At 44.0% G+C, this 22425-nt stretch overlaps 1 protein-coding gene across 1 annotated transcript; it reads left to right on the top strand.

The window, feature by feature from the left end:
- Positions 1-5691: 5691 nt before the first annotated feature.
- LOC129833137 (vascular cell adhesion protein 1-like) lies at positions 5692-13304 on the top strand. The gene is made up of 8 exons (XM_055897463.1): positions 5692-6214; positions 6849-7124; positions 7220-7549; positions 7656-8006; positions 8131-8394; positions 8490-8819; positions 9072-9314; positions 10099-13304. The coding sequence occupies exons 1-8, from the start codon at positions 6151-6153 to the stop codon at positions 10323-10325; spliced, it is 2085 nt and encodes a 694-aa protein (XP_055753438.1). The 5' UTR covers positions 5692-6150; the 3' UTR covers positions 10326-13304.
- The last annotated feature ends 9121 nt before the right edge of the window (positions 13305-22425 follow it).

Below are 22425 nucleotides of genomic sequence, written 5' to 3'. Positions count from 1 at the left end.
CTGATCTGATTGCTCAAAAGACCCACTAGTAGAAAAAAAACAGAATTGGTCTGCCTGTGTTAACGCAGCCAAACAATCTTTAATTTATAATACTCAAACGTTGTGTTGGCTAACATTGTGCTCTCCGTGAGTGATTTTCCATGAATTACTCCTCATGATGATTGGCAAACAAAGAACGGCAACATCTGGATAGTTGGATCCTTCCCAGAACAGTTCGTATGGAGTTAGAGTATACCTTTTCTCAGAGCACATACAGTATGTAGTCCAGATTGGACCCAATCAGGGAAAACAAGTGACTGGTTTTGGCCAGGAAAGTTTGTTAACTTAGATAAGCACTGAGGGGCGTGTGATAGAGAAAGATTGATCAGGAGAAAACGTTTACATCATTGTGAAATAGGGACCCTGTAGCAAGCGTAAGAGCAGAAGAGTTTCAGGAGTCAGACAGAATCCGGTGCAGAAGTTGACTTTTATTTACAGAAGAGGATGGTGGTTCAGATGTGCAATTGTATTTTGTAAATAACAATATTTACAAATCAATATAAAAAAAAGTTTATTTCCAAATTTCACAATTTAACTGGTCAATGAAAAGAAAATGCCTTATTGGAGCAGACAAACCTGTCTAGTCCATAAGACTCAGGATGGGGGTATGTCAGGCTCACGTCAGCATCCCCTCACTATTACCAAGACGAATCTGTCAGAGAAGCCCAAAACAGCCGTTTGTGCTCTCCCTAGGACATACCAACGTCAAATGACATTTACAGGTTAACTTTTCTTTGAACAAAATCATTTTTAAAAATGTTAATGGCAATCATGTTAAATTTGAATAAGAATATGGCCATGTGAATCATGTAGGCCGACTGGACATTCATGTATGTGACTGAGCTAGGATTAGCTGATATCGATCACGCCATTGCAGATGATCGAGACTGCAGTTCTGTTGTCATCATTAATCCTTATTGCCTGGCTACCCAAACTCTTTGCTCCAGTCAAATGATACGCCCACAGACGTTAGTTTCTTCTCTGTTATTAGTCTGGATCTGAGTACCTCCTCAACGATTTCTAGAACGCTATCACATTCTAACTGGTCTGATTGGTTCCAGAAACCAATGGGTTGAGCCAGAGTCGTAACACACGTGGGAAAAGCGGCGTTTTGAAAATTCTGTATGTAGTACTATATGTAGCAAACATAGAGCAGCGGAATAATTCAGTTTGAGTCTCCAGGCAAGAATCATTATGGAAGTAGTTATAGTCCTCTGGGCAGCCATCGTTCTGCAACCTGGTCTCAGAGGATTTCATATTATTCTCTATGTAAATCCAAGACACTCCATTTAGTATGCTATGTTATGTTTCGTATGGTAAGTATTCATTTGTGGACCATCCATCATCCATTTCGTATGATAGGTTACACGTTACAATTAGTTTGATATGTTACGAATTGCAATTCATAGAATATGCACGAAATGCAATTCGTACAATATGTTACACATTTTCTAAATGTTACGAATTCCAATTCCAATCCAATGCTAGCTAGATGGCTAGGCAGCTAACACTAACATTGGCTAGCTCTACGGGTTAGGGCTTAAGGTTAGGGTCAAGGTTAGGAGTTAGGTTAAAGGGTTTTAAGGTTAGGGTTAGGGGAAGGGTTAAATAACATGCTAAAAAGTAGTAAGTTGATGCAAAGTTGCTAATTAGCAAAAGTTTTCTGTGATGAGATTCGAACGCACAACCTTTGGGTTGCTAGACGTTCGCGTTACACGCCCACCTACCATCCTTTCATTTTTGTCATAAGTAACCTACAATCTTATGTAACCGTACCAAACATAACATATCAGGCTAATTTGAGTGTCCTGGATTTGACGTTAACTATGTTACGTCTAGTCTATGAGACCAGTCTGGGGCAGCTGACAGGTCAGGGTTGTTTTATCTTTCTAAAACTCAGACCCTGAATCATCCTTGTGAGTGTTTAGTTAGAAACCCCCTTTCAAAAGCTCTAAATACTGTTTGGGAAAATACCCGCTACCCAGAGAGTACCCAACCCACTTACTCATCCTTATTCTAATTGGCAAGATATGGGAATGGCTTCTAAATTCCAGTATCCCCATGAAGAATGCGTAGACACAGAGGGGCGTTTGTTGAGCTCATGTATTCTACATAATCATATTTCAGAGGTTTGCGTCAGGGATCAAACGAACAACAACCAGATTGTTTTAATGTGCTCCACAAAATGTAACCATTTTTTACTTGCTATCTATCACACTTTCAAACAGCTTACTGAACTGTGTTAACAACGAGACTGTTGACTGTACTCAGAAGTGTGAGAAAATACAGTCTGGTCACCAAAGCTGACGTGGTCTTTAGTTTGTCAACAGGGTACAAGGTCACGCCATCAGTGTCCTGTATCAAGGCATTACAAAGCTATCAGAGGCTGGCCTTGGAGTGGGACACACACTGACTGTGCGCACACACGCACGCACACGCACGCACCCACACACACATCTACACACTGAGGTGCACAGAGAGCAATGAAACAGTGAGGAGAGAGAAATGGAATGTGATATGCCTGCCGAAGGGTGAATAGATGAATACACTGTAAGAGGGACACAAGGGACAAGGGGCCACATTCTACATTTCAGAAACAGTGTAAGAGGGTGCCAACATTTTCCTTTTACCCAAATTTCTACCTTCTTGAACACACTGTACTGTTTTCCTCTGTGTTAGTGTATTCATTTGTCTGGTGCATTCTCTGTTCTTTTTATGTTGCCAGCAGGGGTATACTGTCCTGCAAATGCTGCACTGTTGCCACGTGTTCTGGTGTCAAAGTTGCTAAAAAAGCAATGAAAGAATCATGTTAAGGGGAAGTCATCTGTGGGATGAACAGCTACTGTGTTTCATATCCTCTAGTATATTTGCATTTGTTTGACATGTCGCTCTCTGAAACATCGGAGTACACTGAGGTGCAAACTGAACCTTCGACCCACAGGAAACTGAACCTCCGATCCACAGGAAACTGACATGTTTGATCCACAGGAAACTGAAATGTTTGATCCACAGGAAACTGAAATGTTTGAGGTCTGACCCAACATGCAACGTGTCAACTCCCTCCAGGTCTCTCTGCTTTAACGTACAGGGTAGCCACAGGATCTCTGGTGGAAAAGTATCAAAACATACACAGGGCTGACAAAGGGGAGCGAGGGGAAAACTGAGTTTTGGTTTCCTCAGTTACAGCTCTGAAAATGTCTGTCCCATTTGGCAACTATTTACTTTGCCTTTGACCTTGTTGCTTAGATGCGCGGAGCCCCTGAGTGGAGATTAAAGTTTCCTTTTGGCTGGTGGTCAATAACAATATCTTTGATCTATCCATTTACATTGAACACTATTGTTCACATTGAGTGTCTGTGTATGAACTTTCTATAGCGTTTTTGGACATTGAATAGAAACTTTACATGTGGATGCAGGACATATAACACAGACTCAGAATGTCTTGAGAGCACTACAGTATGAGAGCACTATTGAATAGTGAGCGTGTCGGAGACATGACTGGAATTCAAATGCTTGTTTTGTAACAAGAAGACACTGTTTGTTCTTATGGGGAGTCCAGTCCTCCCCTGTATATCACTTTGTCTCTCCTCTCCCTTCGCCTCCCCTTCCTCTGACAACTAGTTAGAACAGCCTCTGACCCTAACTCAAGTCTAGAGCTCTGCTTAGAAATAGCAGCAGCTGGTATTTTGTAAATACTCCTTGTTCTGATCCCCTGGTATGACTTATCCTCACCGTATCTTATAAACACAGACCAGACCTGGGCTGATGGAGGATGTAGGGCTAAGAAATCCTCTAAAAGGCTAGAGCTTTAGCTAAATAATTCCATTATATTAGTCCAGACTGCTACTGTGACTAGACTGAGGGTCCTATTCAGACGAGTAGCAGATCCGCCTTCAGATTGGACGGAGCTCTTCAGTTTCTTCCCACCTGCACTTGCCCACCTGTGAGTTGCTATAAAGCCTGTTTAGTGTCTAAGATAGTGAGGCATTTCTGTGTTCTCCACATCTCTATTCTAACTGTCTAAGCCAACAGAGATGTTATTTGTGGATGGAGCCATCCCACCGCCCACTACCTCCCCCTCATCTGATTATATCATCACCACTTCACCACTCAGTTCTGCATCAACTCTACCAGAGCACACATCACATGATCAAGATATTTAGTACTTTCCACGAGTCTCATAAATAGACAGGAAACTGCAGAGAGAAACTGGAAATAACAGGTCATTCTGGAATGCACAGAGATTCCGCCCTACTGTGCTAATGTCAACACTATGAAAAATTATAATAAAAATATGAATGTAAATATTCTGAAATTAAATAGATGCAATCAATTGAGCAACTGTTCCCCTGAAATAAATAATATACACAACAAAATTAAAAGACAAATAACTTATTATGTAAATTTGATGGAACTGTTAATGTTGTTTAAAATGGAAGAACACAAACACTGCATCACATTGCCTAATGCTGTTGAGTGGGTGTCAATCTGTGAGCTGGTGACCTGAGATGATTAGGCATATAGCCTTTCAGCAAAAAAATTATATTGCTATTTAAATCTCTATATTTGTTACATCTGCTCCTGCCAAGCCCTCCACTGCTCATCCTGTGTCTCCTTGACTTGCCGCCACTCCCCCAGTACTCTCTCCCTGTGTGTGTGTGTGATTGTGTGGGCGGAGACAGGTGTGCTGGAGTCAGAGCAGATCCCCACCAGCTGCAACCTGTTCCATAATCAAAACCTCTACAAATACTCAGCCCTGCCACTTCCACTCTGCCAGATTGTAATCTCTGCTCAGTCAGTCTACGCTTCTCGCCGTTTGTTACTGTTAGAGCCTGTTGTGCCTGTTTTCCTTGCCTGACGCTGTTTTCCTCTCCGCTACAGTTCTGCCCGCTCTGACTCTGGTCCTTGTCTCCAGTTCCACGTCTCGTCATTCTGCTACTCTGTCCTGGATTCCCCACTCTACTACTCCTTTGGATTCCCCTACAGACCTGCTTACCCTGTCCCAACCCCTCTCGCTCCAGCCTCAGCCTCAGCCTCCGCACCTGGTTTCCTGCAACCCACCCGAGCTTCCCCTGGCCTGGACACCATCTTCCCCCTGTGTTTCAATAAATACCTTGGTTACTTCATCCCAGTCTCCTCATCTGAGTCTGCTCTTGGGTTCCCCTGTTCCACTCCGTGTAACTATCTTGTCATTTTCCATCAATCTTTTTAGTTCCATGACTATAGGCATGCCTTGTGATTGGGCTACACACAATCCACAACTAGTCTATAAAAAATAAATAAAAACGATTGATCCTCTTTGGATAAATGATAAGCCTACTACTGGTGTTTTCTGAATTGTTTCATTTATTTCTGAACAGACAACAGTAATTATATAATGTTGCCAAAGTATTTCAATTTATCAGCGGTGAAATAAATGATTAAGAGCAACGCTGGAGAGATGACAGTTGCAGGCTCGTATCTATCAGAGCAGAGAGAGGTCACAAAGTGAATGTCAAATCTAGTTCTATGAGATACAGGCGCGCTTCTCTCTCCGACCACAGCAATGGCCACGCGTTGGTCTGTAGACGCTACAATGTTTCGCAAACCATAAACCCCGTCCGGCCCAACTCGAATAAATTCTTACTGTAGAATATCAGGCACGTTTTCACATTACGTTTTTTAGGGGGCAGGATAAATACAGAGCAGGCAACTTGAATGAACTCTGATTGCTTTTATTATAATTGTTACATTACAAACAGTGGAAATAATTGTTAATGCCAAGAGAGCTACCGCATCATGGAAAATGGGTTCCGGAATGACACAGTCCAAACGAGGTGCCGGGTCCTGTTCCATGGAAATTCCCAAAGTTTATATTGATCGGTTTCTTGCGCTTGATGGCTGAAATCCTTCCAGTAAAGAGCACGTGATTTCTCACTATTTCCCGGTCCTGTTCTTGTAATTCAATACAGAGCCAAAATATAACGTGACACAACTGACCGCGGCGCCTGTTGAAGAGTTGGGCTGTAGTATGCATGTGGGGACTGGACACTTGGACATCAGACGCTGATCGCAAGGAATACCTACATTTTTCTACGTCTTTCTGGGAATAAAATATTAGTTTAATATCAAATGTGTGAAATAATATTTAGTCGGATTTTTCTTGGGTTTCCCGTACTTCTACTCTGGATGGCAGGTAGTTAGTTTTGTTATACCGGTATTGAAACATTTACGAATTTCAAGCAGAATAGGAACACAGATAACGCTAAAATATTTGACATTCCAGTTAAGAGGGATAAGAAAAATAGCCGCCTTGGTTCGCAATAAAATCCACAATAACTGGATCGTAATTCATAGTGGTCAGAGAGATAAACTAAGAACCAATAACACGTTTTGGAATAACCAGGAGAGGGCAATGTAGTAGCGAATAAAATCTGTATGCTCGCAGTGAAGATGATGTGACATATGACACAAAATGTCTTCTTTTTTTTTTGTGTGTCAATGGTTATGTCTTTGTCCAATATAATACGTTATAAAATGTATTTCCTATATTTAAATTACCGATTAGCAACTGCCTTCTGAAAAAGGCAACTAATTGTAACCTCTTTTTAGTTTACCATTCTGCATTCTAGGCCTAGACATAGGATAATTTTTGTTTAAAGCTACAGTATGTCTGCTTGAGAATGCAAATTAGCTGATTATGGTCTCTGTCATGTGGTCTGACCTGTAGGTGGTCCTACACATGCCATTGTATTGTGATGTCAGTGTTATTTTATGGTTGCATGTAATCATTGCCATGTTGTTCACATGTCATGTGCTCTGACCTGTAGGTGGTCCCACACATGCCTCCTTTCCTCTTGAGCTCAACCCTCCCACAGTGGTGGTGAGATATGGAGACTCAGTCTCAGTCAACTGCAACACATCATCCACAGACCATGAGGGGATGGGCTGGGAGGCCACATTCGGAGGTACAGGTTTAGAACAAGATGTCAACGTTGTCACCTGGACTGTGGATGACCTTACTGATTGGACAATAGAACCTAAATGCTACATCACTCTCAATGACGGCAAACAATCCTCAAAAGTACTTCCAGTCATTCTCTACAGTGAGTATTTTCCTCCTTGTGAATCAGAAAGGTATGTTTCTATTTAACTGTATATCAGCATTGAGGGTTTTTTACATTGTTGACCTCCTCTACAGAGACTCCAGACAGCGTCTCCATCTCTGTTCTGAGACACTCTGGTCCCATGGTGGAGGGGACAGAGTACCAGCTGCAGTGTGACATCCAGAACATCGCTCCTCAACAGAACCTGGTTGTGAAGTGGTACAAAGGGAATGAACTCTTAGATAATGTAACTTACAGTAACGTCAGTAAGACACCAGTGGATGTGTCACCTACTCTGATGATCAGCCCCAGTAGAGATGATGATGGAGCTCAGTATAGCTGTAGAGCAGAACTGGACCTGGGACCAGAGGGACAACAACCCCATCCTACAGTGACATCAGAACCTCTCAACATTACTGTGCACTGTGAGTTCATCAATACTCGATCTTGCCTCTTTACCCCTGACCAGGAGGGAAGTTCTACGACTGTATACGTTTAAAACTGTCTAAAAGCACCTCCTTTTCTCCTCAGACGCTCCTGAGTTCCTTCCAGGGAATGACACAGTGGAGGTGAGTGCAGGCAGTGATGTGTCTCTGGACTGCAGTGCTGAGGGGAACCCTCCTCCTGAGCTGAGGTGGACCAACAACACTGCAGAGGGAAATGCCAATGAGACCACTGTGGGGCACCTGCGTACTCTCTATATCTCCAGAGTAACAGCTAATGCAACTTACAACTGCACAGTCACAAATAGACTGGGCTCCATCACCAAGCAGATACATGTCCTAGTAGATGTACCTCCACAACAACACCCAACCATGTTCTCCACAGCACCCTCAACTCCAGGAACTATGACCACCCTCCCAGCAACAGTCAAGCAAAAAGGTCTTTTCCAGCTCATCTCTGTGCTCACATTATTTAATTAACCCTCACTTATCTCACAAGGCAGAACAGTTTATATTTGATGTGGATTTCACATTGATGTCTTCATTCTTGTATGTTTTTACAGTAAATACCTTTCCTCTTGAGCTCAACCCTCCCAGAGTGGTGGTGAGATATGGAGACTCAGTCTCAGTCAACTGCAGCACATCATCCACAGACCATGAGGGGATGGGCTGGGAGGCCACATTGGGAGGTACAGGTTTAGAACAAGATGTCAACGTTGTCACCTGGACTGTGGATGACCTTACTGATTGGACAATAGAACCTAAATGCTACATCACTCTCAATGACGGCAAACAATCCTCAAAAGTACTTCCAGTCATTCTCTACAGTGAGTATTTTCCTCCTTGTGAACCAGAAAGGTATGTTTCTATTTAACTGTATATCAGCATTGAGGGTTTTTTACATTGTTGACCTCCTCTACAGAGACTCCAGACAGCGTCTCCATCTCTGTTCTGAGACACTCTGGTCCCATGGTGGAGGGGACAGAGTACCAGCTGCAGTGTGACATCCAGAACATCGCTCCTCAACAGAACCTGGTTGTGAAGTGGTACAAAGGGAATGAACTCTTAGATAATGTAACTTACAGTAACGTCAGTAAGACACCAGTGAATGTGTCAGCTACTCTGATGATCATCCCCAGTAGAGATGATGATGGAGCTCAGTATAGATGTAGAGCAGAACTGGACCTGGGACCAGAGGGACAACAACCCCATCCTACAGTGACATCAGAACCTCTCAACATTACTGTGCACTGTGAGTTTCTGAGAACTGTTCATATATACAAACCATGCTAATGTTGTATAAGGTGTGATAATTTATTGTCTCGAAGCACATTCCATAATTGCCTAATGTTCTACTGTGAAGTCTCACTCCACTGACTTTTAATGTTAGAAGAAAATAATAAAACTTACAATTGTGTTTGTTTCCTTCACTGCAGTAATTCATTCAAGAAATGTGTTGTCATATTTTCACCACCTGCCTTTTTCCTCCCTCCCTCTCTCTAAGATAAGCCATGCATCAATGCATCTCGACTGCCAGTGAGGATACCTGTGTTCAGGGGCTATCCTGAGGAGTTAGTGTGTGAGGCTGAAGGTTACCCACAGCCCAGGATACAGTGGCTCTATGACCCATCGAAGCCTGTCAGTCAGGCGGGAGGCAACCTGACTGTCTTTGAGGCAGGGTTCTACAACTGCACCGCCACCAACGATGTGGGGACGAGCTTCATTGTGGTAGAGGTGGTTTTAAATGGTAACCTTTATTAAATTGTATTAAACCCTTTTTTAACCCATTATTTACTGTTTATGAAAGTCTTGTAGGACGTTTTCTTCTTGCTGGTCTGCTTCCCCCCATCTCTCTGGTCTTCTTTCTCTCTCTGTGTCTGCTATTCTTTGGTTGACTGATTAATGTTCTCTGAACAAATTATATTATTAACTTTTAACAATGCAGTTTTTCTCACATGTCCTTTACCCGTTGACCAATCCAATACCTCTTTGTTACTGGTTTCTGAACTGCTCTCCTCCTGCCACATTCTGTAGTCAGATACATGTAGTACATCTCTGTTGTGTGAGGGAGTTTGAACCAAAGCTGCAAAACATGAGATGATGAGGGGACAGTATATTTTTGTGCACATATAAGATCACGCATTAAACAACCTCCTTGGGAAGGGCACCTGGTGAGGCTAGGTAGAACTGAGCATCATCCATCATTCATTGAAGAGTGTTGGGTAAAGTTGTTGAATATTTGGCAGTTTAGCTCAGTACTGACTGTTGCCTTGTAGAAGACTATTTCAAGGTTAAAGTTGAGCAATGTCCCCACTCTTAGGGTATGTTGTAGATCTACTCTGACTGGTGGGATCATGTAATATTATGTTAAGTGATACGTGCTTATTCTTTCCTGTTGGATGAAGTAGGATAAATCAGTGTATTGATGCTTCTCTATTTGATGGTGAAAATGGTTCAGTCTGAGGTGGCGCCAGAACGTTAAGAGTGTGATGCATTAATGGGTGTTTGTTGTTATGTCTCTCTCGTCACAGAGGACTACCTGCCCCTCATAGCGGGCTTCGTGGCCTTCATGGTCGTGGTCATCTCGGTCATCTTCGTCTTCATCTACTCCATCTACTACAAGAACAACAAGATGGGCCGCTACAGCCTGAAGAAGGCCAAGCTCAGCAGCACGCCCAACAGCAACGTAGCGCAGAACGGCGGCCGGGACACTCCGTTCCCGATGACTAAACTGTCTCAGCCAAACATCTACTTCTAGGAGAACGAGTTTTATTGCGATGGGCCACTCTGAATGAAGAGTCCTCTTTCCCCGCTGAGAGACTAAGTGACTAAGTGAGAGACCAAGTGGTTGAGGTGGTTGAGGGGCTGGTCACAACTCATTCAGCTGGCAGACTCAGGTCTGGATTGTGATAGTTGGGAGTGTCTCCTGACTCTCCTCCAACCTCCCTATGCTTCATATCCACTCCCTTTCCTCTTTAGCACTAAGATTTTAAGTACAGATCAGTCCCTCTATTTCCCCTTGACTGAAGAACTTGATGAGGTAGAATAACCTCTGTTTTTAGTGTAAGCTTTATGATGTATTCTACACATTCAAAGTGTAGCTGATGTTTTCTCTGAAGGACAAGAAGAGGCAGCAAATGGGCGAGGTGAAATCCCTTTTTGGAAATTGGCTGAATTGAAATAAATGTTTTATATGACTGGTTTTGGAAAAACTGGTTTGTGTTGCATAAACACCAACAAGGGAATTGTTATGCCATTTTGAATGTCTTTTTTTAGTATGGTCTGATGACAATGTAATTTCTGTCACATTATGCAATTGCTTGAAGAGCAGCACATAGTTGAAATTGTGAGAATGTCCCCTTTGCCTGGATGTGATGTCTTGCTCGTGACAAGAAACTTGGAGTGTAAACCTGCAGTGCAGTGGAGGCTGCTTAGGGGAGGCCGGCTCATATAAATGGCTGGAACGGAGTGAATGGAATGGCATCAAACACAAGGAAACCATGTTTGATGTATTTGATACCATTCCACTAATTCTACTCCAGCCATTACCACGAGCCCGTCCTCCCCAATTAAGGTGCTACCAACCTCCTGTGCTACAGTATATGCACACAACCTCTTTAGGTTGTGAACACAATGATCACTGAAACCAATTAATGTAGCCTACATGTGAAAAGTATTATTTCCCCAGAGTACGAATTATATTGTGACATTAAGGGGGTCTCCATTTTTTTTACGCGACGTCCTAAACATTTTTTGGTGGACTAATAGTAAAGCTGTATTGTAATGGTAAACATTATTACCTTTTAATGTGGCATGAACACAAACAGTCATGATGCGTTCATCTGATTCTCAAACAAATCACTTCAAAAAGGAAGCTACCTGTGCACTTTTGTCCACAAAACAATTCTAGCTTCCAACAGTGCACCCGCCGTTTCATGAAGGGAAAGAGACATCTGTTACATACCACCAAAAAGTGTGATGACATTCAGCGATTGTCAGGAAGCCTACACTCTTGTAGCCTGAATTAATTGATGCGTCTTGCTGACAAATTGACAGAAAAAATATACAAATCTGGACACCTGAAAAGGGGCTGAAATATGGGACGCAACTACAGCTGTCTGTCCCAAGCTAATGTGAGGGCCCAGTTGAAACAATATTGCAAAGCTCTAAACAGACATCAGAGAGGCAGACAGGCGGAGAATGAATGCGATTGAAAGAACCTGAACTGGTTTAAACCAGTGGGGAGCTCATGTCTCATTTGGGGATCAGAGCTACTCTGTTACTACTCTACACTGCTCCTACTCACCCAGAACTGCATCTGGAGTGTTCAGTGTTTCAACTGCATCACTGTAATGCCTGACTGCATGTGAGTTCTGAATGTGTGGAAGGGGCAGTTGGTGTGTGGTTGTCTCTTCCTGTAAGAAGATTGAATCAAGCCATTATTATCACATGCAGGAGTCAAGAGAAAGCCTGGAGCTCAAGAGTAATGTCAATACTTTTTAGGTCCCACTTCATATTGAGTGGCCTAAAACCTTTGTAATGACATGGTTGTTACATGGTACTTACAGCTGTTATACTGGTTTGTTATACAGTTACAAGTATGTAACACTTTAATTACAAGGTGCCCATATACACTCACCAGTCAGTTTATTAGGTACACCACCCCGTTCACGAAAATGGATCGCTCCTAGTCACGTGGCGGTGGCTTGCTATATAAAGCAGGCAGACAGGCATCAACGCATACAATGAATGTTCGATTGAACGTTAGAATGGGCTAAACGAGTGACCTAAGCGACTTTGAGCATGGCACACCAGATCCAGTATCTCAGAAACGGGCGCCCACGACCCATCCTGCCTGGTGTCAACAATACAGGCTGGTGGCGGTGGTGTATCAAAGTCTAAACTGCAGCAACTACGTGATGCCATCGCGTCAGCATGAACCAACACCCCTGTGGAACGTTTTTGACTTGTAGAATCCATGTCCCAAATAATTCAGGCTGTTCTGGAGGCAAAGGGGGTCTGACCCGGAACTAGATGGGTGTACCTAATAAACTGTCCGGTGAGTGTATGTGACTACAATGTAAATGCATATGTTTTAGGCTACTTCATGTAAACTCAAAACCTTTTGTGTATGTAATATAAAATATAGAACTGTGTATTTATTGCAGTCTGTAAAAATGAGTGCCTCAACATTTAAGGTCCCATAGAGTACCTGGATAATAGATTTCAAAGGGGGGGGGCTTATAGGAAAGGAGAGAACAATTAATATTGTACAAAGGGATGGTCAGTATCGATTTTCTATCATTATTGGTCCTTTGGTTGTTAGGAGAGAAAGTATCTTCCCTGATCCCCTTTTGCCACTGTATGTAGTGTACACAAACTTCTGTAGAGATCTTTTGTTTCACAGTCCTCTCATGTCAATACTCCTGTGTTAAGAAACCTTTTGTATAATATTGCTTTGAGTTATCATTAAAATATAGAGTTTTTTTATGCTAATTGTTGTTGTATTCAGTGGCGGCTCACCATTCAGGGCAGGTGGGGCTTTTTTGAGACCCACATTTTTAGCAAAAAAACAATACAAAAATATATATATATATATATATATATTAAAATAAATTGGGGGGGGGGCTTTCTTGTTTTGCATGTTATTTTTGCATTAATACGTGTCACATATCAGTTTACAAACAATGTAAAAATAATACATATAATTGAGTTAATTAATAAAGCCACATACAAACATGGTCTCTTTTTTGCTTTCTTGAGTAAGGCAGCTCCAAAATGCAGGTGTTTCAGCCTAGCTCAGTGCTTTCTGTGGTGGTGGGGCGGACCAGCAAAAAATAGGAGCATTGCGCTGTGATTGGCTCAGTGTTCTGTCACTCATGGGGACCTTACGCAATCACCAAGCTTTAGTCCTTAGTAAGGGTAGACATCCAACATTTCAGCCCTTTGGGTCCTGCCATAGAGCTGTATTACAAGTGCCCTTCCAAGAAGGCTCAAGGTCATTGGCCACAGAAATGATGTCAAATCACGTTATATGTACAGTAGCTTTGACTGGACTGATAATGTTAACATCTTACTTTCACAATTTTAGCTAGTAGTCATCATCATGAATCAAGTTGTCACGCCCTGGCCTTAGTATTCTTTGTTTTCTTTATTATTTTAGTTAGGTCAGGGTGTGACATGGGGAATGTTTGTGTTTTGTCGTTTTTGGGTGGTTATATGGTAAAGGGGGTGTTGGGTGTAGTGTATGGGTTTGTGTTGAGTGAATGTTTCTAGGAATTTCTATGGTTGAGTGAATGTGTCTAGGTATGTCTATGGTTGCCTGAGTGGTTCTCAATCAGAGACAGATGTCTTTCATTTGTCTCTGATTGGGAGCCATATTTAAGGCAGCCATGGGCATCATGCATTTGTGGGTAATTGTCTATGTCTAAGTGTTTAGTGTCAGCACTTATGTTTGTATAGCTTCACGGTCGTCTGTTTTGTTGTTTTGTTTAGTTGTATAGTGTTTGTTTCGTTTTCGTCTTCTTTCGTAAATAAAGAGGATGTACTTTTCACGAGCTGCGCCTTGGTCCTCTCAATCTCCCTTTGACGATCGTGACACAAGTCCACTGGCAAATCCTTTTTAATCCTTGTCATATGAATAGAAAGTATAGATAAAACGTATCAGTGCTCATCGACCATTCGACATAAACATTACTCAACAATTTGGAGATCACAAATTCAACAATGTGTCACGCCCAGACCGTAGAGAGTGGTTTATGTCTCTATTTTGGTTTGGTCATGGTGTGATTTGGGTGGGCATTCTATGTTCTATGGTTGTGTATTTCTATGTGTTGGGCCGGGTGTGGTTCTCAATCAGGGACAGCTGTCTATCGTTGTCTCTGATTGAGAACCATACTTAGGTAGCCTTTTGCCGACCTGTATTTGTGGGTAGTTGTCCATGTTTTAGTTGCCTGTGAGCACTACGTTGACTTCACGTTTCGTTAGTATGTTAATTGTTTTGTTGGCGACATCGTTAATAAATAAGTATGTACGCTCACAACGCTGCGCTTTAGTCCACTTCTTCCCATGGCGATCGTGACAGAACTACCCACCACCAAAGGACCAAACAGCGTGGTATCGAGGAGCAGAGGGTTCAGGACTCCTTGACTTGGGAGGAGATATTGGACGGACAGGGACCATGGAGACAGGCTGGGGAATATCGCCGCCCGAATGAAGAACTAGAGGCAGCTAAGGCTGAGAAGCGGTGATATGAGGCAAGGCAGCGCAGCAGGCACGAGAGGCAGCCCCCAAAAAATGTTTTCGGGGGCACACGGGGAGATTGGCGGAGTCAGGCGATAGACCTGAGCCAACTCCCTGTGCTTACCGGAAGCAGCGTGGTACTGGTCAGGCACCATGTTATGCGGTGAAGCGCACGGTATTTCCAGTGCGTGCCCATAGCCCGGAGCGCTATATGCCAGCAAGTGCCATGCGAGAGTGGGCATCCAGCCAGGGCGGATTGTGCCAGCTCAGCGCGTTTGGTCTCCGGTGCGCCGCCTTGGCCCAGGGTATCCTAAGCCGGCTCTGCGTACTGTGTCTCCGGGGCGCCGGGAGGGTTCAGTTCGTCCTATGCCTGTGCTCCGCCCGTGCCGGGCGAAAGTGGGCATTGAACCTAATGGAGAGGTGCGAGTGTTGAGCACCAGATCTCCAGTGCTCCCCCCCAGCCCGGTTCGACCTGTGCCTGCACTCTGGAGGGGCCGGGCTAAAGTGGGCATTCAGCCTGGAGGAGTGGTGCCAAGGCTGCGCACCAGAGCTCCAGTGCTCCCCCCCCAGCCCGGTTCATCCGGTGCCTCCTCTACGCACCAGGCCTCCTGTAGGTCTCCCCAGCCTGGTGTCCCTGTGGCAGCCCCACGCACTAGGCTGTCTCTGCGTCTCCTCCCTCCAGAGTCTTCCTCCAGTCCGGACCCTCCAGCGACGCCCTCCAGTCCGGAGCCTTCAGTGTCGCCCTCCAGTCAGGAGCTTCCAGCGATGCCCTCCAGTCCAGAGCCTCCAGTGTCGCCTTCCAGTCAGGAGCTTCCAGAGGCTCCCTTCAGTCCGGAGCGTCTAGAGGCTCCCTTCAGTCCGGAGCGTCCAGAGGCGCCCTTCAGTCCGGAGCGCCCAGAGGCGCCCTTCAGTCCGGGGCCCGTTACGAGGGTCCCCAGTCCGAGGTCGGCGGCGAGGGTCCCCGCTATAGAGGATCCACCTAAGTGCACCGAGCCAGAGGTGGAGCGGGGTCGACGTCCCTCACCAGAGCCGCCACCGCGGAGAAATGCCCACCCAGACCCTCCCCTATAGGTTCAGGTTTTGCGGCCCGTTTGCGGGAAGGGTGGTGGTGGGGGGGGTGTATACTGTCACGCCCTGACCATAGAGTGCGTTTTATGTCTCTATTTTGGTTTGGTCAGGGTGTGATTTGGGTGGACATTCTATGTTCTATGGTTGTGTATTTCTATGTGTTTGGCCGGGTGTGGTTCTCAATCAGGGACAGCTGTCTATCGTTGTCTCTGATTGAGAACCATACTTAGTTAGCCTTTTGCCGACCTGTATTTGTGGGTAGTTGTCCATGTTTTAGTTGCCTGTGAGCACTACGTTGGCTTCACGTTTCGTTAGTATGTTAATTGTTTTGTTTGCGACATCGTTAATAAATAAGTATGTACACTCACAACGCTGCGCTTTGGTCCACTTCTTCCCATGACAATCGTGACACAATGAGTGGTTTGCAAGGAATCGGTGACAGCGGCTAACTGCAAGCATTGCAACTGGGAAGTAGGGAAAAAACAGCTCAAACTGGGAAAATACGTTTTGAACGGTCATTCAACTCAGAATTGCATCTTTCTCTTTGATAACTTAATTTGCCCACGAAGGACCGCTGCGCCACTTTCCTGTTCAAGCACATCACAACATTGTGAGTCCAAAAATGCCTTATGCTGCTTCATAAATTATATAGGATGCCAGAGAGATATGTATACTGTCACTAGGAAATCATTAATGTCTTAATCGAAATTACGGATTGCCTCTTATCCGCTTGTCGTCCCCTTATGCCGTAGTTTGTACATCTCAATTGTCAGTAGAAACCACATTTGTTTAAGCAAGTCAGCCATATCAGCTATGTTTTTTAAAAGGCACCAAATGAGGCTGAACGAGCTGTTTCGTTGCCAGACAAGGCTCTGCTGAAACCCAGATGTAGCAGTGGTAAGGTGTTGGGACTGCTGTTGGGACTCTGCTGTTGGGACAGCTTTATGAAGGAACAGTTTGTTGGCACCTTTTGCCACTGTTATAGTTATAGTGCAATTAATGTATTGTTTTGTGTTGTGTTGTGTAGTGGCTTTGCTGGCATCCATCACACTGACCCCCCCCCACCCCCCCCCCCCCCCCACCACCAAGATGTACATGATAAAATCGCCACTTGTATTGTTGTATTGTAAAAATGACTGAAAAAACAATTGTGCAAAATGTGTTAAGATTGCTCTAAAAATAGGTTTATCTAACACAAACGTCGAAATGTCCTTTTTAGATAGTAAATTATATATTTTTAAATATTTGTTTACTGTTACAAAATGTAATTGCGGCCCCTATGGCGGCCCCTTTTATAGCCCCAATAGGCCTAGGATAAGTCACACTACAAGATTTTTTGGGGTGAATTTTGTGCGCCCCCTGCAGATCAATTTATGATGCTCTGAGTATTTAAAATGCAACTTGTGAAAAATATATCAAATATTTAAATAGGCTTTTCGTTTCGAAAAACAATCATAGCCTTAGCCCTAATGAATTATAGAAGAGACCTGAACACGCACTAATTTGCTAATTTCAAATAATCATCTCATAAGATTTGTTGTGTGATTTGCATAACTTTATTTTTATTGTACGTTGCTCATATGAGGAATCTACAGGATTTCAAAACAGCCGGTCATCATTCTGATCTTGCACAACAGTTCCTTTGCGACGCGCGCGTTGGAAAGTATGTAATCGATTAAACAACGGAAGCACATTCATTTTCAATGAAGAGAAGTGGGTAGGGCGAGGGAGCGTGAACAGGGCGCGACCAAAATTGTGGAAAGTCTGTATATCCATTGTGTTTGGGAAAGTTTAACTATTTAACTTTTGTCGCCGCGACATCGCGTTGCTATTGACCAATCGAAGCTCAACATGGTTTCCAGACCCTACTGGATTGGCTGTTGATACTTAGCATTATCTGGCTTGCTCGCACCAGTATGAGGGCGGTGATTCAGGGTTGCCATGTTCGCTATTTTCGTACAATTGGACTACTTTGAAAACGATGTCGCGTTTGAAAATGTAGCCTAATTCACTGTGACCTGCTGACTATCAGGCAGTGAGGCAGCTGTTACTGAGTGAGTGAGTGAGTGAGTGAGTTAGGGAGGGGGAGGGCCAGAGAGGGTTGTGTGTATGTTTGTTGAGACGGGGCGCTTCAGTGGACAGCTAAGTCACGTGAGTGACCTGTTGCCACAAGAAAAGGGCAACCAGTGAAGAACAAACACCATTGTAAATACAACCCATATTTATGTTTATATATTTTCCCTTTTGTACTTTAACTATTTGCACATCCTTACAACACTGTATATAGACATAACATGACATTTGAAATGTCTTTATTCTTTTGGAACTTCTGTGAGTGTGATGTTTACTGTTAATTTGTATTGTTTATTTCACTTTTGTTTATTATCTACTTCACTTGCTTTGGCAATGTTAACATATGTTTCCCATGCCAATAAAGCCCGTAAATTGAAATTGAATTTCTAGCAGTTGTAGGTAAGCTATTTCGATTGTCATTATGGAGTTCAATTTCCAAACCTTTTTCTATAAAACATGAACATGCTAGAACTGATGCGCATCAAGTAATAACAGCAACAAACCACAGTAAAACAACTTTAGTTGGTCTAGAGCGCATTAGAGAAGTTTGCTAAGTTGTTTAAACTGTATTCTAATGTCCACTTTGCTTATCATTTTACATTACATTTAAGTCATTTAGCATAAGGTGCATTCACCTTATGACATCCAGTGGAACAGCCACTTTACAATAGTGCATCTAAATCTTTTAAGGGGGGGGGGGGGGGGGGGGCAGAAGGATTGCTTTATCCTATCCTAGGTATTCCTTGAAGAGGTGGGGTTTCAGGTGTCTCCGGAAGGTGGTGATTGACTCCGCTGTCCTGGCGTCGTGAGGGAGTTTGTTCCACCATTGGGGTGCCAGAGCAGCGAACAGTTTTGACTGGGCTGAGCGGGAACTGTACTTCCTCAGTGGTAGGGAGGCGAGCAGGCCAGAGGTGGATGAACGCAGTGCCCTTGTTTGGGTGTAGGGCCTGATCAGAGCCTGAAGGTACTGAGGTGCCGTTCCCCTCACAGCTCCGTAGGCAAGCACCATGGTCTTGTAGCGGATGCGAGCTTCAACTGGAAGCCAGTGGAGAGAGCGGAGGAGCGGGGTGACGTGAGAGAACTTGGGAAGGTTGAACACCAGACGGGCTGCGGCGTTCTGGATGAGTTGTAGGGGTTTAATGGCACAGGCAGGGAGCCCAGCCAACAGCGAGTTGCAGTAATCCAGACGGGAGATGACAAGTGCCTGGATTAGGACCTGCGCCGCTTCCTGTGTGAGGCAGGGTCGTACTCTGCGGATGTTGTAGAGCATGAACCTACAAGAACGGGCCACCGCCTTGATGTTAGTTGAGAACGACAGGGTGTTGTCCAGGATCACGCCAAGGTTCTTAGCGCTCTGGGAGGAGGACACAATGGAGTTGTCAACCGTGATGGCGAGATCATGGAACGGGCAGTCCTTCCCCGGGAGGAAGAGCAGCTCCGTCTTGCCGAGGTTCAGCTTGAGGTGGTGATCCGTCATCCACACTGATATGTCTGCCAGACATGCAGAGATGCGATTCGCCACCTGGTCATCAGAAGGGGGAAAGGAGAAGATTAATTGTGTGTCGTCTGCATAGCAATGATAGGAGAGACCATGTGAGGTTATGACAGAGCCAAGTGACTTGGTGTATAGCGAGAATAGGAGAGGGCCTAGAACAGAGCCCTGGGGGACACCAGTGGTGTAAGCGCGTGGTGAGGAGACAGATTCTCGCCACGCCACCTGGTAGGAGCGACCTGTCAGGTAGGACGCAATCCAAGCGTGGGCCGCGCCGGAGATGCCCAACTCGGAGAGGGTGGAGAGGAGGATCTGATGGTTCACAGTATCGAAGGCAGCCGATAGGTCTAGAAGGATGAGAGCAGAGGAGAGAGAGTTAGCTTTAGCAGTGCGGAGCGCCTCCGTGATACAGAGAAGAGCAGTCTCAGTTGAGTGACTAGTCTTGAAACCTGACTGATTTGGATCAAGAAGGTCATTCTGAGAGAGATAGCAGGAGAGCTGGCCAAGGACGGCACGTTCAAGAGTTTTGGAGAAAAAAGAAAGAAGGGATACTGGTCTGTAGTTGTTGACATCGGAGGGATCGAGTGTAGGTTTTTTCAGAAGGGGTGCAACTCTCGCTCTCTTGAAGACGGAAGGGACGTAGCCAGCGGTCAAGGATGAGTTGATGAGCGAGGTGAGGTAAGGGAGAAGGTCTCCGGAAATGGTCTGGAGAAGAGAGGAGGGGATAGGGTCAAGCGGGCAGGTTGTTGGGCGGCCGGCCGTCACAAGACGCGAGATTTCATCTGGAGAGAGAGGGGAGAAAGAGGTCAGAGCACAGGGTAGGGCAGTGTGAGCAGAACCAGCGGTGTCGTTTGACTTAGCAAACGAGGATCGGATGTCGACCTTCTTTTCGAAATGGTTGACGAAGTCGTCTGCAGAGAGGGAGGAGGGGGGGGAGGGGGAGGAGGATTCAGGAGGGAGGAGAAGGTGGCAAAGAGCTTCCTAGGGTTAGAGGCAGATGCTTGGAATTTAGTGGTAGAAAGTGGCTTTAGCAGCAGAGACAGAAGAGGAAAATGTAGAGAGGAGGGAGTGAAAGAATGCCAGGTCCGCAGGGAGGCGAGTTTTCCTCCATTTCCGCTCGGCTGCCCGGAGCCCTGCTTATCTAAAACCTTAGTAAGTGTTTTACGCATGCTCAGTGGAAATTTTAAATGGAAGGTATGGAACTCCCTCACTTGCTACAGTTAAGGGAAAAAGACCACAATGAAACTGACATTAAATGTGGAAATGATATCCTACATTTGTATCTGTTGGCCTTCATGTAGCCTATTAATTTCTATGTCTATGTAGGCTACTGTAGCCTAGCATTTGATACAATGACTATATCACTGAAGTCATTGCAAATCAATTTGTGCCACTTGTGTAGCCTTCCTGGAGCTGGCAAACGGTTTTAATAAATAGCCTATACCTTCAGTTTATTGTTGTTTTAACCTTGTGTAATTGTGCAATTATTAATGGTCATGTTTAGTTGTGTTCATGGTCACAGTTCTATCGCAGTTGCCGATCAGCTGTTATTAGAATGCATTAGATTGAAGTTAACAGTCTGTCAGATTAGGCTACAAGTAAAACTAAATAAAACACTGAATGACAAGCATAGGCCTATTCAGTGCATATCCATATTATTCATATTTGATTCAGTGGTTAAAATTACGACCCCATTCTTACTAGCCTATTCCAACAGGGCAACAGAAACACTTCTTACCTCAAAATCGCCTCGCTACTCATGTTGAATAAATGAGTCTGTCAATTTGAACTAAGCAAGCTGCTAAATCGTTCATTTTACATCTTGCCTACATCTTGCCTAGGTTACTTTAGGCGATTTCAATTTAGATGTAGTTCCATCAGGGGATATAGGCTACCTGCATCTAGTTAACCAAACCATGGCAGAGTTTCATTACAGTCATGAACCCAGATTTTAGTCAGTAGGCTTAGCCTGTGCCTATTGAAATGACAAGTCAATCTCGCAAATAGGCCATTTATAACTGTTTATAGTCTTAACATCTGGCACATAATAAAGTCACAAATGCCAGAAAATTGCCCCAAATAATTTTTTTAACCTGTTTGGGGTGCAAGCCCGACCTCGGACCGAAAATGACAACAGCTGCAGAGCGCGAAATTCAAAATCTATTTTTTAAAAATATTTAACTTTTACACATTAACAAGTCCAATACAGCATTTGAAAGATAAACATCTTGTCAATCCAGCCAACATGTCCGATTTTTTAAATGTTTTACAGAGAAAACACCACATATATTTATGTTAGCTCACCACCAAATACAAAAGTGGACAGACACGTATGAATTATGATTATGAAGTATGAATTATGATTGAAGTAGCATGCACAACCAACCGAAATAAACTAAAACCAACCTAAAGAGCCCAGAAAAAACGACCTCAGATGACAGTCATATAACATGTTACACAATAAATCTATGTTTTGTTCATAAAAAGTGCATATTTTAGCTATAAATCTGTTTTACATTGATGCTACCCAAAAATGCTAATACATAGCTACAGTCTGAATCCAGCCGGGAGTAGCCAGAGAAAATACATACACCAACGTCGGCTACTAATTACACCTCATAAAACATTTCAGAAAAACATATGGTGGATAACTAATGAAAGACAGATATCTTGTGAATACAGACAACATTTCCGATTTTTGAAGTGTTTTACAGCGAAAACACAATATATCGTTATATTAGCTAACATCATAAGCTAGCATAAGGCAGCATTGATTCTAGTCAAGCGCTAGCCTAGCATAGTTAGCAGCGTTAGCATTCAACAGTTCGACATATATATGAAAAAGCATCCCAAATTGGGTCTTATCTTTCTTGGTACTCCATCAGAATGTTGTAACGGGGTCCAATGTCCAGTAGAGTCTTTAGTTGGGTTCCAGAACGAATTATTTCCCTCTTTGGTTAGCTAGCACGGTAGCATTGCTGCG

The sequence above is a fragment of the Salvelinus fontinalis genome, chromosome 34 (genome assembly GCF_029448725.1).
Source record: "Salvelinus fontinalis isolate EN_2023a chromosome 34, ASM2944872v1, whole genome shotgun sequence".
Classification (NCBI taxonomy): domain Eukaryota; kingdom Metazoa; phylum Chordata; class Actinopteri; order Salmoniformes; family Salmonidae; genus Salvelinus; species Salvelinus fontinalis.
The sequence above is the reverse complement of the archived record's forward strand: the minus strand, read 5'-3'. Positions and strand labels throughout refer to the sequence as shown.